This window comes from Strongylocentrotus purpuratus, unplaced genomic scaffold (assembly GCF_000002235.5).
Source record: "Strongylocentrotus purpuratus isolate Spur 01 unplaced genomic scaffold, Spur_5.0 spur5_scaffold_15, whole genome shotgun sequence".
In the NCBI taxonomy this organism is placed as follows: Eukaryota; Metazoa; Echinodermata; class Echinoidea; order Camarodonta; family Strongylocentrotidae; genus Strongylocentrotus; species Strongylocentrotus purpuratus.
The window spans coordinates 30139030-30154380 of NW_022145600.1; the positions used below are offsets into that span (position 1 = coordinate 30139030).

A 15351-nucleotide genomic window follows, 5' to 3' on the forward strand; every position below is an offset into this window, starting at 1 on the left:
AGTGGAAAAAGAAAACCAATACTTCTTTTGACAGGAGTTGGCATGGCAATTACAAACACTTCTTCTGCTAGTTAACAATTATGCCGAATACGTCATCATTGAAACCCCCGAATTGATAAAAGCAGCTACGTCATGCGTGTAGGCCTGGGCCTGTAATCGTGCCGGGTCTTTCCCTTTTTACAAAATATCAGTTTGAGGAAGTTAAGTTGAAAAATAACTTGATCTTGGATTGCGAGCACTTTAGAGCTCATTTTTTTTTAAATATTCTGAAGTGAAGGCCTGTTTCGGGTTCATTGGTACACGGGAAGCAATTAGAAGGGTAGTACAGTGATGATTATTTAACAATCAGAAATTCACTCGGACTATCGTCGTGAGAGCAAGCTTCCAAACCAGTCTCATCGCCAGCTTGGCCAACTGTCGGATAGTATCTACCTAGGCAGTATGTCGGAGAAGGAGAGGTGAGACAAATAATGCAGCTACTTAGCTTATTGTTAACATGAGAAACTAGAATTTTGAAGAGAGAGAGAGAGAAAGAGAAGAGAGAGAGAGAGAGAGAAGAGAAAGAGAAAGAGAGAGAGAGAGAGAGAGAGAGATAAAGAGAGATTGAACATGCAAATAAACTACAGAAGTTTATACTTAAAGATAAAGGTGAGTTCTGGTCATCCGATTGCATTGTGGAAGAAAAGGTGTGGAATGAATCAAAAAAAGTTGATCATGTAGCATTTAAGTATTGGTGTGTATTGCAAAGTTCTGGAGTCATTAAAATCATAATAAATTTGGCCCAGTCTCGGTAAAGTAACAAGCACTGTACACAGAAAGATGTATATGGGACTGCACAAATGGTGTTGGGGCTACTAACATTGATTTCCTAATCTGTCTATGCTCATTACTCAGCCAGTATACATTTTCTACCAAAATTGTTTGGCTAATGACATTTATTTGTAATCTTGAACATTCAGTGTAAGTTTAATTTAATTCTGTAAGAATTTTTTTTTTTAAATATTTTTTACCAGAACTCAGTTTTATCTTTAAAACGAACTTCATGCTGATTAAACTTTAACACTCTGTATCAAAACACAAACGGAAACAAACAGAATGTTTTTCTCCCCCCCCCCCCTCTCAAGAGTAATAACAGAGCTAATTTATTTTGTTGATGTGACGATATATGATTTATTTTTGCATGCCTGTAAGAGCTATTTTTCATATGGGATAGCAAAGTATCTTTATATTTTACTATTTTCTATTGAGCTTAATAACACAAACATAATGGATGTGTGATTATAATACGTGTACATGTACTTCTAAATTGTGGAATACCTTTGGGGAAAAAAAAGAGATTCTAAAATTAACACTAATAATGTCTGCAAGAAATTCATCAAGGCGACTATAATTTTTTTGTTACAAGTAAAGAAATACTACCATTCATAGGAAACGAAACAGTGGTAATATAACTTCCCAATGTTATACTGTCTGCATTCCTCCTTATGTACTTTATTGACTGTATCAAATGATTATGAATACCATTTGTGTAAAGCAGATACCACTCACATACATGTACATACGCACACACGCGAACACCCACACAGATCATACTGGTACAAAGGTCACTGTATAGGTGTTTGGACGTATAATGTTATGATATTTATATTTCCTTTATTCACTCTTCCAAACAAAACTGTATTTACTTTGAAAGGTTTCACAATGATTGTTCGATGTGGGGGACCATGCAAAGCAGTGTATGTCAAGTTGATTATATCTTGCGAATATAGTTAACAACGACATATTAAAGCTTGTATCTAAGTGTATTCAACAAAGGCCCTAATTCAAGCAGTTCACTTTTCATTCTCGAGTTACATGTACGAAAAACACCAAAAACCATAACATTTATAGGGGGAATAATAATTAAGTTATAAGCTGGAAAGGTATTTAAATTGTGATGGATTTGGCAGTGGAATAAAATGAAAATGACATTATTTGTAACTTTTACACCAGATTGAAAGCTGAGCGGAATTGCCGTCTAGCCAACATAGTAATCATATCCTGGATGGCTCATCATTAATCTGTGTCGATCAGACCTCTGGAAATAAAAGATTATGTAATAAATCGAGGAGCAAATTGTGTGTAATAAAACAATTGTTTATAATAACATGTATGGACTTTCATTGTGACTCCATAATTAATATTATAACATCCAATGCGCCGATAATGATGTTCGACTTTTAATCTCCTAATTGATAGTTATGTTAATAGTAGTTGAATACTTGAGTAACTTGCAGTAGGAGAAGAATAAGATAATAATAATAATAATAATAATAATAATAATTATAATGATAATGATATTGATACAAAAAGAAAACAAAAACAACAACAACAACAACAACAATGATAATAATAAGAACGAAAATGATAATGATACCATAATAAGAAGAAGAAGAAGAAGAAGGAATATTGCTATTAAAAATAATAATAGTTATATTGGTACTGATGTTTGTTCATATAGCCTATATCGCATAACAAGATTGTAGGCTATAATCCCAATCAATAAAGATATTTATTAGTGCCATCGGGAAGAAATAGTATATAGTATCTGATCAAATAAGTCCGGCTTGCAATCAGAACACTTTTCTGTAAAAATCAAGGAGAAAGGTACTGACGACTAAAATGCAAAATGTTATACTGATTTATCGGATTACATTATTCTGTCAAGTAAGTCTCGTAATATTGGAACCATTACACCACCACCATCACAAATAATAATAGTAATAAAATAAAGACGCCTTTGGTCACTGTCGAATGTATCGTTATCACAAGGCATATGCAAAGGAAGGGGTGGCTATAATTAACTCAAACATTAAGTGAATCAAATGAAAGAAATACGCCCGAATCCCAAATATTTTACATTGTTGTGATATCATCATAATATCACAACTTCACTCAATCATTGACAGAATATTAAGTAAAGAATAATATTTCATAATGGTTGTTGTGATATTTTTTTAATGTGTTAACGATTTCTTTCGACAAATGAAAATCATGACTGCTCGCGTAATAGCTTTAGATGACACGCCTGACGTTTACGAAACAAAAGAATCGAAATCAAAACTACTTTATAACGTGGGAATCTTTTATCAGACAATCAAACTTTTAGCACCCTCGATCTTAACGAGCTCTATATACGAGTCCAAAATCAAAAGTATCTTTGTAAAAATTTATCAGATAAATTTGCAGAACCATCTGCATTAATAGTCATCTCATATGACAGCAATTTCGCTTTAAAATCTTGTCATGTTGAACAAGTCAACACTATGTGGCAGCCTTCCTATCACCCCTTCTTTTCTTTTCCGATTCCTGTTTTCCTCTTTACCTCGTTTTGGTGTACAAATACAAATTCTATTATCATATATTTCCTTTCTTTCTCTTTCTTTAATACCCTTTCTCATGCTTAACTGCTCTCAAATGCCCCATAAGCGGGTTCGTTGACGAATATATCAACAGCCTATTCAGGTAGGCTACCGCATATACCAAAAGCCTTCAATCGTGAGTTGGAGATTATTTAACCAAAAAATGTATTATATAGTTTAGGATAATGAACGACTTTTTAAAGCAAACTATCATCGATAATTTACACTAAGGATATAAAACAACGTTTGTACTTGTTAGTCCCAATTATATGAGAAGAGTGCGTGGGAGAATGAGTTTAGTTTCCTGAAGCTCTTCCATAGGAACAAAAAAAAACTACTTAAATCACCGTAGAAAAAACTAAAGTAGCAGCTTTGTGTGCCATATCGTGAGATCAACAGGAAATTGACCGACAGACAATTACCTTGTGAAACTTCTGATATCTTCTGATATCTTGAAATAACAGTTAACGACAGAAAACTAATGATCTTTTGTTTGGGTATTTCCAGTGCTGTAGCCCACAAGCTTGGGTAACTATTGATATCATTGTTTTGAGGATAATGAAGTTTTGATGATCATTATAACGAGTACCGGGAATCATGATGCAATATACATCTAGGGATGTTTGTTTTGTCATGAAAATATACATTGTTTATAATAAACTCAGTTTGAAAGCTTTTGAATGTATAAAAACCAAATTCAAAATTGGAACAAAACAAAACACAAAATTGTAAATCAATTTCATCATTCATCTTTAACTTTTTTTCTTCAAAATTGATCAACAGAGTGTTTTGATTACTTGACATGTGGATCCTCTACAGAGTGTTCTAAGTAAACATGTATTTGTAAAGGCATCTTCATTCAATAAATACTGGCACTTTTAGCTGAAATTTGCATGACAGGTGATGGGATCAGAGTTCATAATTGAATTGCAATAGCACATTTATTACGTTGCTTCGGATTATGTACAGATGTCTGTAATGAAATGGGATGTGATTGATTAAGCTTCAATAATAAGATGGTTTTCTAATTTTGACCAAAAAATTGTTTTCTAAATATACGATATGAAACATTTCCTCTTTTGTTAAAAATAGTCTATGGTTCCTCTTCGTTTAAGAATTGATTTTTCTGTGACTGTTTGGCACGAACGACATGTAAAAGGAGGCGCAGTATAATACACTAAAAACTGGTACAACTTAATCAATTATTGGATAAATTCTAACCAATCTACATTACACTCAATATTGGGTCAATAATGTTTACAAACGAACTTGCATGTTCACTTTATACCTTTTAGGGGGGGGGGGAGCTTTACCAAAGCTTCTATTAGAATTAGCAATGCGATTATGATATCAACAATCATGTGCAAGTCTAGGGTGGCTGATAATTTTGAATCCCTTATGTTTCTAAGTGTAATAGATTGAAAAGTAAAGTACGATTGAAATATCATTTTCTTTTATAATATTTACTTTGATTAATGCTATACGGTTTTGCTATCAATCATATGATAGTATCATAATACATTAGACTTAGTCATCAGTATTGTACACCTTTACACCAGTTGTTTCCCCTTTTATGGCCCCCAAATCTCTTTCTTCCTTTTTTCTGAAAAATGTCCCGGAGCGGTACCTTTTACAAATATAAGTTTGAGTCAATAGACTTGATAGAGTCCCATGACATGAGCTATTTTCCCACTTGAACATCCGAACGAACAATGCTGAATGAATGATAATGTAAACATCACACAACTGAATTTTGGGGGACATTTCAGTTCACGTTTTCATTAATTACAACGAACAAGGTTTGACATTCCTCGCCTCATTAGCTCTCAGATTGTTTGAGTACTATTCAAACAACTGAAATAACGCGGGGTGTTTATCTTTGATTGTGCAATAATGATTACCCAATACGATACGATGAGAATATATATATATATAAGACAAACATATTCTGCGACGGAGTAAAGTCTAAAGAGACTCACCGCAGAATTAAAAAAAAAAACACGCGGTTGACAATGTAAAGGTCTAACAAAGTTTCGCTCATAGGGCTTATTCCGGTCAATGGAAATTTGTCAGAAATGACGATGTCATCTGGTTTTGTAATTTTATTGTGTGTTGATTTTATCTATATGGACATGCATATTCATCAATATCTGTTTATCAAATGTGAATGCTAACACTTGCAACTTTGCATCCTTAACCGATCATAAAATGGAATGGACACCATGCAAGATACATGAGTGTCATTGGTTAGGAAATACTCTGATCTAGTTCAGAAGTTGTTGATATAATGTTCTTTAGCAAGGCATTAATCTATATTTGCCACTCCATACCCGGGAAAGAAACGGGGACTTGGTAGGATGACAAAAGCCTTAAGTTTGTGTTAGTAACTGCCATAAGCCTTCACGGTGACCATATGGTAGGAATCTAGATTCACGGAATATAAAGATTTAGAATCCCCCTCATCTCTTACAAACAGAATGTCTATGTTAGGACGAGTTTATTGTCACCTGTATTTCCCATATTCACATCAGGTTGCCATAAGGAATAGAAAAGCAATGACTTATCCTTTGAACTCATGATGCAATGATGACAATGACAACATTAGATTTATAAAAATTAATGAATGACAAAAACCGTGTTTTTATAAATCATTACATTTCGTCTACATATTTACGCTCTCTTAAATGCGGATTACTTGTTCTTTCTAAGCTGAATATTTGGGACCTTTGCTCATGTCTTCAGAGATTCGTAATAGCAGATCAGGTGAAGTATTTATAATTAATCTTAAAACGCATTTGTTTAATTCGGCATAAAAAATGTATTGTTCTCTGTCAGTTTTGTTTGTTCTATCTTATTCAAGTTGCTCTTTAGTTAATTATACAGATGCTATTTCATCTTTTTGAAATAGTGCGCCTTGAGCGCTTACAAGTCTCATGATTATCATTATTATTATTATTATTATTGTTATCATCATTATCATCATCATAATATAATTTGTAAAAAACAGAAGTATTCCCATTAAAAAGCAGTATTGTATTGTTTCCTGAGACCCGTGGCCATTTGTAAGAGTATGATGTCACCGTGGTGTAATACTACATCATTTCCTTTTTTTTCTCGAAGCAATAGAATGAAACGCCTGAACTCAAACATATTTCAAAATTTTAGAATCGACTGGTTTGGTACTGATACCTCGTCGGCTACCTGCAATCATACCGTTAATGCCATTGACAAACATAACTGTTACGGCCTTCTTGGAGGTAGGGACGACTTTATGGAACGTCGAACAAATTAAATACATGGAATGTTCTCTATATCAAGACACTTTTTATGTAAACAGAAATGGATTATATTCTGCCAGATAGTTTAATAATTGCAGATATTGAAGTAGTATCGAAATGTTTTATCTTTCAGAACCATGTCTGGGACAACAGAAACTCCTATGTTTTTGCACAAGGCAGGGTTCCTCAAGCGAACGGTAAGAGATGTCCAGGCGTCGTCAAATAGAATAAATCATTGCATTTTCTTTTCACATCAAATAAAGCTAAATATATTGATACCCTAAAAGAAAACTGGAGTTTATAAGCTAACTTTGATCCGAATCAGATGAAAATTATCTGTTCCTTGTTTTAACACAAAGTTAACAAAATTAGTAGGATTATTTTTCGAAAAAAAGACATGTCGAGTTATGGAGGTTTTATTGTAGCATACTGGGGGCTGTTTCTCGAAACGTTCATAAGTCTTTACTTCTTGGACATTCCATTAAAACGTGTAATATAGAATTATCACGCTCTTCTATGTGATGTCAACGAATTTAGACTTATGACGGTATCGAGAAAACTGGTGCCTGAATTTCAAGTAAACACTACCAAGAATGTGAGATTTAAATCTTGTTGATATACTATTTCGTTCACTACACTTTCTTCAAAATGAATCATCAAAATCAATATTAATATGATTTGATTGAAGAAACATTCCTTTCGCTACGTCCTTTAATTGTAAACGTATATGTGATAGTTTACAATATATCAGGTGATTGACGTGACTTTTAATAGTCAAATAAAAATAAGTTGTAAAACTTAGAATGGTCGAAATTGTCAGCTATCCTTTGTTTAATGATTGAAGACATAAACACAACAAACCTTTCGTATTTTTAAAAATCACTATTGAAAAAATGATATCGATAAAATGTGTGTGGTGATGATGATTAAAGCACACATCAAATGGATAATATATGCACATTACAGGACAAAGAACAACTGGTGATGTGCAAGCTAGTTCCACGTGACATCGGGGAGCGTCCAGAGATTCAAATATTCACCGATGGATCCGAAGAACCAACTTCTATCGTCAAAGTGAAGTCCTTCGCAGCCGTGCAAGAGCGTGACATTGTCCCGAAGATCGTCAAGGCAAAGTACGACAACTATATCTGCATCACCGGTAGTGGTAGCGGGGCTAAACCTACATATCTACGCACATATACAAGGTGAGCAAAAGAAAAATCAGTAAAAAGGCTAAATTGATAAGATATATATGGTTCAGAGCAGTAAACAGAAGAAGTATACTTTTTTTTAAACAATCTAGCACTTGCAGCAGCAATTCTGATTTTAAAAAGAAAAAAGATTTGTTTGAAAAGTATGACTAGTGATATGAGAAGTTACAGTAGTATAAGTGATTGTCACGGTGGCAGAGCAATTAGTTATTGATTTCCTTAAAGGGTGTTTAAAACAAAACTTGTTTAAGAAGAAGGATAAACACCCAATAATGAATTAATGAATAGAATAAAGAAATCAATCGTCATTCGCACCATGGATATCCGATGTGTTCGAGACTGAGAATGTCATAACGGAAAATTTTCCCCAACCGTTCTACTGATTTAACGCAGAGATCAGAGGGATGAGTGGTGCAGCCAACTACAGGCCTTGATATCCAGAAGAACCACACCCAATCAACAGCCATCGCAGCCCTATCGAGAGAGAACACGGACAGATGCTACCTCCAATAGATCGGCCGTGTCTCGGACTCGGAAAGGAGCCGCCATCACTGCCCCTGGCAACGTACAAGGGATTTTTCACGATGAGCTAGACAAAGTCGTTAAGGTTAGTCCCGTTGTTGAATTAAACGTCGACTGTTATAGATAAAGCTTTCTTCTGTCATGGAAAGTGAGGGCATGTCTGAAATGTAATGTATTTGTCTCTTTGAGCTATCGCCTGCAATAAACAAAAAACCTTTGATTAAGAAAAACAACGAAATGTACATGTAATAATAATAATAATAATGGTGGCTTCTTATATAGCGCACATGTCTGTCATGTAGCTTCCTGCTCTTCCCGATCCTTTAAAAATAAGATAGGTATTCATTTTCTTGTATCTCTATTTTATTCCACTATTTATCTATTGATTTAATTGACATTTTTGGTTGTTGTTAGCGAAATCGGCTTAGTGTATAGTTTCTCTTTAATTATATCTTATAGAAGAGGGTCAATCCACCAGAATCTATCAAGGAGACTGACGAGAACCCAGTCTGCCGTGGACGTCCTCACTTGGAGGCCTGGACGTCACACCCCGGTAAATACCTCAAATAATATGCATGGTGCACGAATTCAGTGATATCGATGTGTCGAAGTCGAGTGGTTCATTCACTTGACTGGGAATGCAAAGGTCGTAGATCGAGCCCTGACTCGCCACTTTTGTCTTTAAGCGCAATATATTGTATTTAGATTGCTCCTCTTTACCGGGGTTCTTATTGGGTACCCGGAAGGATGCGAAGGTCAATGTGATTAGAAAAGTCTGCTCCCCAGACAGTGGAGAATGTGTACTATAATCTACTGAATATAATATTAATCCAGTGACCAGGGTAATAATATTACTTTCAGCGCTAAATTGGTTGATGTAACTCTTAAAGCGCTTTTAAGAAACAATAATTATTAATATGATAAATGAGCCGGTGTCGCGCGTAGGTCCAAATAAATACATGGACATCTGGTATGTTTCACCAGTAGATGGTTATGTAGCCAAAACAACAAAGAAAATGACTCTGATCTCTAAATCAAGTCGTGTAGTTTTCAAATAATGTTTTTGTTAACATTGCTATAGCGCGTAATAATAGCAATATCCATTTATCATTTGGTCACTTTCATTACTCCACACACAGCCCGCCAGGAAGATACATACGAGAACGTTCCTCGTGTTCCTAATCCGAAGAATTGGCATAGACAGCAGCGAACATCCAAGCACAAGCAGGCCCTCAAAAAGACACAAGAACTGTACGAAGATTTTCATCAGACGGTAGTGCTTCAGGTCAGTACCTTATTCGTTATATTGTCAAAACTCTTGATGAGATTTGTGGGCCGTTCACCAACGGAGAAATATTGCATATGCCAGTAAACTAATAAGGGGTTAATAAATCGTCGGCTACCCGCAATAAGGCCGTTGCCATTTACAATATGTTATTGATACGGCCTTCTTGCGGGTAAGGAACGGATTGGAAAACGAAATTGTGTCTTAGACGATGTCTAAATTGACATATTTTTTGGAATTGGATAAAGTTTAATGTAATCATGTGAATTGCATTGTGCTGATCGTACAGTGTGTGATCTCATGGGTCCCGTTTTATAAAGAGTTACGCTCGATCCAAATCATTCGCAAGTTCTCCAATCAATAGCAAGTTTGCAATCTCTCATGAACATAATTGCGATTGATATCAATCACAAATAAGTTGCGCTTAATATCACCTCTTTATATTAAAGACAGGGTCCCATGTGGAAACACGCCATCAAATCTGAAACATTGTAGACAGCAAAGGCATTTTAAAACAAGAATATTCAAGTTCCATGAACAAATGTTTGAGGACCCACGGTAAAGGTAACAAAATCACAATATGAACAATGGTCTTATCGAATTTGTCTTTCAGGAAAAGCATGAGAACGAGTACGAGACTCCAGATTTTCGCAGGGATCCCTTGCCGGAAAGTGATAACCGTCTCTCTGGCTGTAGTACTTCGTCCGAAGAGTCCGAATGTGGTGCTTCGGCCATGTCAGCTCCTCATAGTCTACACAGCTGTAAAGAACCAACAGAGAGTAGTTGGCCATCCAGTCCTGCATCGACTGATGATTCAGAGCCCGAATTCAGAAACCCCCCAAGCTCAAAAACATTGGAACCCAAGGCTGGCTTGTGCCTGGTTGAACCCGAGGTTGAACAGATCTATGAAAATTCGTCCGTCATTCAGATGACCACACGTACAACACCGCAACGATCAGCCTCTGTACGGAATGACGCCAAACCACATGTCCCTCCGCGTAAATTAAGTGTGCCGTCTTTATCGCCTAGGTTCGTCCCTCCAAAGCTACCTGAGAAAAGTCCAGCCATGAAGATTGAAACGCAATGCAAGTAAGAGCCAAAGGAGATAAAGTTAGTTTCTTCACAATTTACATGGAAAATGTATTTCTGATACAAAGCAGCTGATAAGTCGATTTCTAGAAATAATACGGATATATAATGGAATTAGTTATTATGTACAGTTACTATTTTTAAAACTATATTTTGCAGGATATCGATAAGGCATACATCGTGAATGTGTTAGATATGTGAGGTCTAAAGCCTTGGAGATACTTCGTTACTTCCGATTAGAATGGAATTGAAATAATAATGGTGTTTCATTATTTTTCCACATATATAATTCGAGATTATTTTACAAATAAATTTTAAAAAAGGCATTTTGCATTCCCACTACTTCGTTCGAAAGTTTATGTTGTACATGCAGTGCGCAATATTTCTTCTCATGAACTTAATCAACTTTACCATCAATTAATATAAAACCCGAACAATGTATTTCGTATGTTGTGCATTAACGGAAAATATAACAACGATTGGAATCTAACTGGCTTATTTACATTGGAGGTTCCAAATAAATTACTCATCTAGTTTCATCTTATTTTTTTATTATAGGAAACTTAAAGGGGAGAAGCTATCAGGAACAGCAACAGTACGTATCGCCAAAACTATCATCGTTCGGTACTTGTCTATGCTGAATGAAACCAGAGACAGTATTTTGTAAGTACCTTTATTATTATTATATATATATATATATATATATATTTTTTTTTTTTTTTTTTTTGGGGGGGGGGCGGAGGGTGGCTGGTTGTAGGTGGGGGTCTAATTTTCAGTTTGTCTTTCTTCCTATTCTTGCTTTATTCCCCCCTCCCCTTTCAGTTTTATCTCTTGTCGTTTCTTTTAACAGAACTTTGCTTCTTCGTCTTTTAACTGAAATTTATTATTCCTTTTTTCTTCACCCATCACAGAGTTACGGATGTTCCTTGCGAACTCAAGGATTACTTCCGGGTAGGTGACCAGTGGTTGAAGGTCAATGATAATATGCTGAAAAACGTCCACTTTGCCCGAGACTGTGTTCGAATGTCAGACAAACCGGAGGTAATATATTATGCTAAATCATTCAACATTTATTAAGGATGAGAACAAATATAAATGCAATATTTCATATTAATACATCAGTTAGATCATTCGTCAGCACGTTGAATCTTGGTTGAAGGACGTCTGAGAAAATGATACTGACTCATTTGCCTTATCTTTGAATGAATTTGGTGACACTAATTTCCGGCAGGATTGTTATGCAATTTTGTAATGTTAATGAATGAATTTCATGTAATAATCGTGCAAGAATCCTACATTTTATGAATCGAACTTCATATACATTGCATAAAGAAAATGACCTAAAAGACACAAATACAACATGGAATCGAACAAAATCAGAAGTCTAAGAAGAACTCGGTGAAGGAAACTTGCGAATCGATGACCTAAAAGACAAACAAAAAAACATGGAATCGAAGAAGAAAAAAAAATCGAAAGTCTAAGCAGAACTCGGTGAAGGTAACTTGCGGATGGATGCCCTTCCAAGGGCGGAATGATATAAAGTCTAATGTAACAAAACGTTCTAATGTTTTCTCTTTTTCAGATCGAGATCACGCTAAAGAGAATCCCGTTTGGAACAATCTGTGACTTCCAATGGAATTCAGATAATGTTGACGACATAGGGTTGAAACTCCACGGAAACGAGGTAAGATAAGGCAGGACTATATTGCGTCTGTTGGCTGAAACATTAGGCCAAATAAAATAAATACCTAGTTCATCTAGCATCCCTCCAACTCCCGTATACCTCCTCCCATCTCATGATTTCAAATTTGGTGTGTGTTCTTTTACGCATCGGAAACAAAATGCTATTAACTGTCAAAGGGGTACCATTTCCTGAATCATTTTTGTAAGTGCCTTCATTTTAAACATTCAAAGCAACAACCAATTTCCTACAGGCAAGGCTGGTCTGCAGAGAAAAAATTTAGTCACAATTTTTAGAATTTCACCGACGTAAGTCGTGAATCATGATACCCCTGCAGAAAGTCCTCAGAGAAATTTACCAACATTTGATGTAAAAAAAAAATCCTCATTTCAGATTGAGCGGGTATATCCAGAAGGTCTGGCTCATCGCAGAGGATCTCTACAGTCAAACGATACCACTTGTCTGAACAGTGCAGGCTTGAGATGCAACTACGTCATCACTGAGGTCAACTTTGACTGCGTCCAACCCAATGCATCTACAGAACAGGTAGGCAGATCTGACAGAAGCGGAGGGTCATAAGGATGACAGGAATACTGGGGTGTTATTTCTGGTGACAAGACATTAATCCACATTTGCCACTCTTGTCTCTCCAACTGGTACCTGGCAATTGGTGGGATAGTGATAATTGTGGTGCCCCCATGCAGGCAGAACAGTATTAATTTCGACGTGGCTGCCCTGAGTCAATAAGAATCAACCATTTTTATTATTATTATCATTATCATTAAAATCTTTAGTATCATCATGCTGTAAATTCGACCACCAGTGAAGCTTAAGCTCAAGACAAATATTTACATGCTTAAGATAAAATCTTTGGCTTACCATATAGTTTCCCATCATGAGGATACGTTTCTAGAATTCTAGGAAAAGAATTTCATATCACACATTGGGTCGTTCATTCATTCGTTGCCGTTCTGAAAATAATTTTACAGTAGTGAACTGAATACCTTTCTGATGACATTAATTTTTTGCGTTCATGATTCTATAAAATTTAATAGTAAATAAAACATTTACAAAAATCACCAAACATTGAAATGGCATCGATAAAATCACTGAAATGTAGCCATCTATAACAATTCCCTGGAAACTTTTACAACTGCAATCAGTGTCTTTAGGGATAGTGAGCACTAATTTTTTTGTGTGGCCCTCGAAAATTTTAAAAATTGCACCCCTCCTTGAGCGCCAGGGGGGGGGGGCATAACAAAGCCATCCTGTGACCTGATGATGTAAGATTGTTAACTATTTCCCTCTTCCATTGATAGGTATGGGAGATGATCAAGAAGGCAGGCCGCATTGTCATTCTCATCCTCCATCCCGTAGACTTCCGTACCGTTCAGAGGGGCTACGACATCGACGAAAACGACATGTACGAAGACGTGCGATCATTCTAACAACATGCGCTATGGAACTTTAGAGAAGTGCTACAAAATGGCAGATCTGGTCTAAGATCATTCACTAATGACCCGAAAGGAACTACAGAGGGACTAGTCCAGAATCTGGGCTATTTAATTTTTGACTTCCACCTCACCAACGCGACCTCCCCCTACTAACTTGCTGCCAGCCGAAGATGGCGTGATCATTAAATTAGGACGCCCGCATGGCTTGGCTGGTGAGGTTATATGAGTTCGTTGATATCGCCATCTTCGGCGACTTGATTCAATTGTAGGGGATACGAAGAACCAGCAAGATTCTGGTCTACAGGGGGACTAGAACAAGAGTGCACCATAAAAATGCATAACTACACCAAAATATTGTATCTTAAGTGATTCAGGCAATTTGCGTTATGGAATTTTTAGAGGAACTATAAAACGGCTGACAACATCGGATAAGAAAAGCTCTGAAATTAATAGGTCACTCAAAGAACACGCTGAATCTGACTTCAGAGGGACTATAACATTGATGCACATCTGCATTTTACGTCTTTCTTATCTAAAAATGCTTCATTAAACTTCGGGTGAGCTACAAAATAGCTGAAAGGGGCATGATATGGAAATGTGCATTATGGGTAATAAAATAAACACGCTGAATGGAAATTTAGCAGGGCTTTAACATGGAAGCGCAAGGCAATTGCAAAATCTACCCATCAAAGCCTCTTTCATGCAACATGCTATATGTTACGTAGTGACTATTCAATGAATAAAACTCGAGAACTTGTCATCTTGGGATTAATCACTGAACAGTCTTTATCAGACGGTTTCAGACCATGATTTTTACGAGCCTTGATCAGACGTGCTTGTCTCGATCAATCGAAACCCGAATGAAAAAAGACCCATGATCATATTATAAAGAGATAGACAGCTGACATTCTTGAGAATTAACTGATGGCAGATCAAGCGTCTCGAACACTGGCTCAAATCCATTTTCTTAACCCCTTCACCTTTTTAGTCTGTAAAACTGTATTCGGGCCTTCTACCATTTTTTTTTAAAGTACCGTCGAACTCTCGAAGGTGCCACCGGACGTGAGCGCTCGCTCACACACAAGCCTGTGTAAGAGAAGTACGTCAGGGGAATGGTGAATTCGTGGGGTGATCGCACGTCTACCACATGTCGTGTGATTATGAAAGGAGTTCGTGCATAGAGATTCATGCCCTCTTTTATTTCGACCTTCGAAAGCATGTTGATTTTTATGCAGTCTCAATATTTGAAGTGAAAGTTAAAAATTGTAAAAAAGACAAATGTAAATGAGGTAAAATATGGATAATCTCAACGATCAAATTACAACATTTTTTTACGAAGAATAAATGAAATGTTCCACTTTATAGCTTATGTTAAGTTTACCAACTACTGTAAATACATGTAAATGTATGTAAATATATACAGATGTGCA

The 15351-nt window shown here is 36.1% G+C and overlaps 1 protein-coding gene and 3 long non-coding RNA genes across 4 annotated transcripts; all 4 read left to right on the forward strand.

The window, feature by feature from the left end:
• The first annotated feature begins 277 nt into the window (after positions 1–277).
• Positions 278–7750, forward strand: LOC115924222. The gene is made up of 3 exons (XR_004064221.1): positions 278–458; positions 6813–6876; positions 7646–7750. It is a non-coding gene; the product is annotated as an uncharacterized LOC115924222 (long non-coding RNA).
• A 41-nt stretch (positions 7751–7791) lies between these two features.
• LOC115924221 lies at positions 7792–8914 on the forward strand. The gene is made up of 3 exons (XR_004064220.1): positions 7792–7884; positions 8284–8497; positions 8872–8914. It is a non-coding gene; the product is annotated as an uncharacterized LOC115924221 (long non-coding RNA).
• A 5-nt stretch (positions 8915–8919) lies between these two features.
• Positions 8920–10399, forward strand: LOC115924223. Its single transcript, XR_004064222.1, has 3 exons — positions 8920–8965; positions 9552–9697; positions 10311–10399. It is a non-coding gene; the product is annotated as an uncharacterized LOC115924223 (long non-coding RNA).
• Positions 10400–10644: 245 nt separating this feature from the next.
• LOC105437065 lies at positions 10645–14096 on the forward strand. Its single transcript, XM_030986149.1, has 6 exons — positions 10645–10786; positions 11345–11449; positions 11698–11827; positions 12369–12470; positions 12861–13013; positions 13787–14096. The coding sequence occupies exons 1-6, from the start codon at positions 10764–10766 to the stop codon at positions 13913–13915; spliced, it is 642 nt and encodes a 213-aa protein (XP_030842009.1). The 5' UTR covers positions 10645–10763; the 3' UTR covers positions 13916–14096.
• Positions 14097–15351: the final 1255 nt, after the last annotated feature.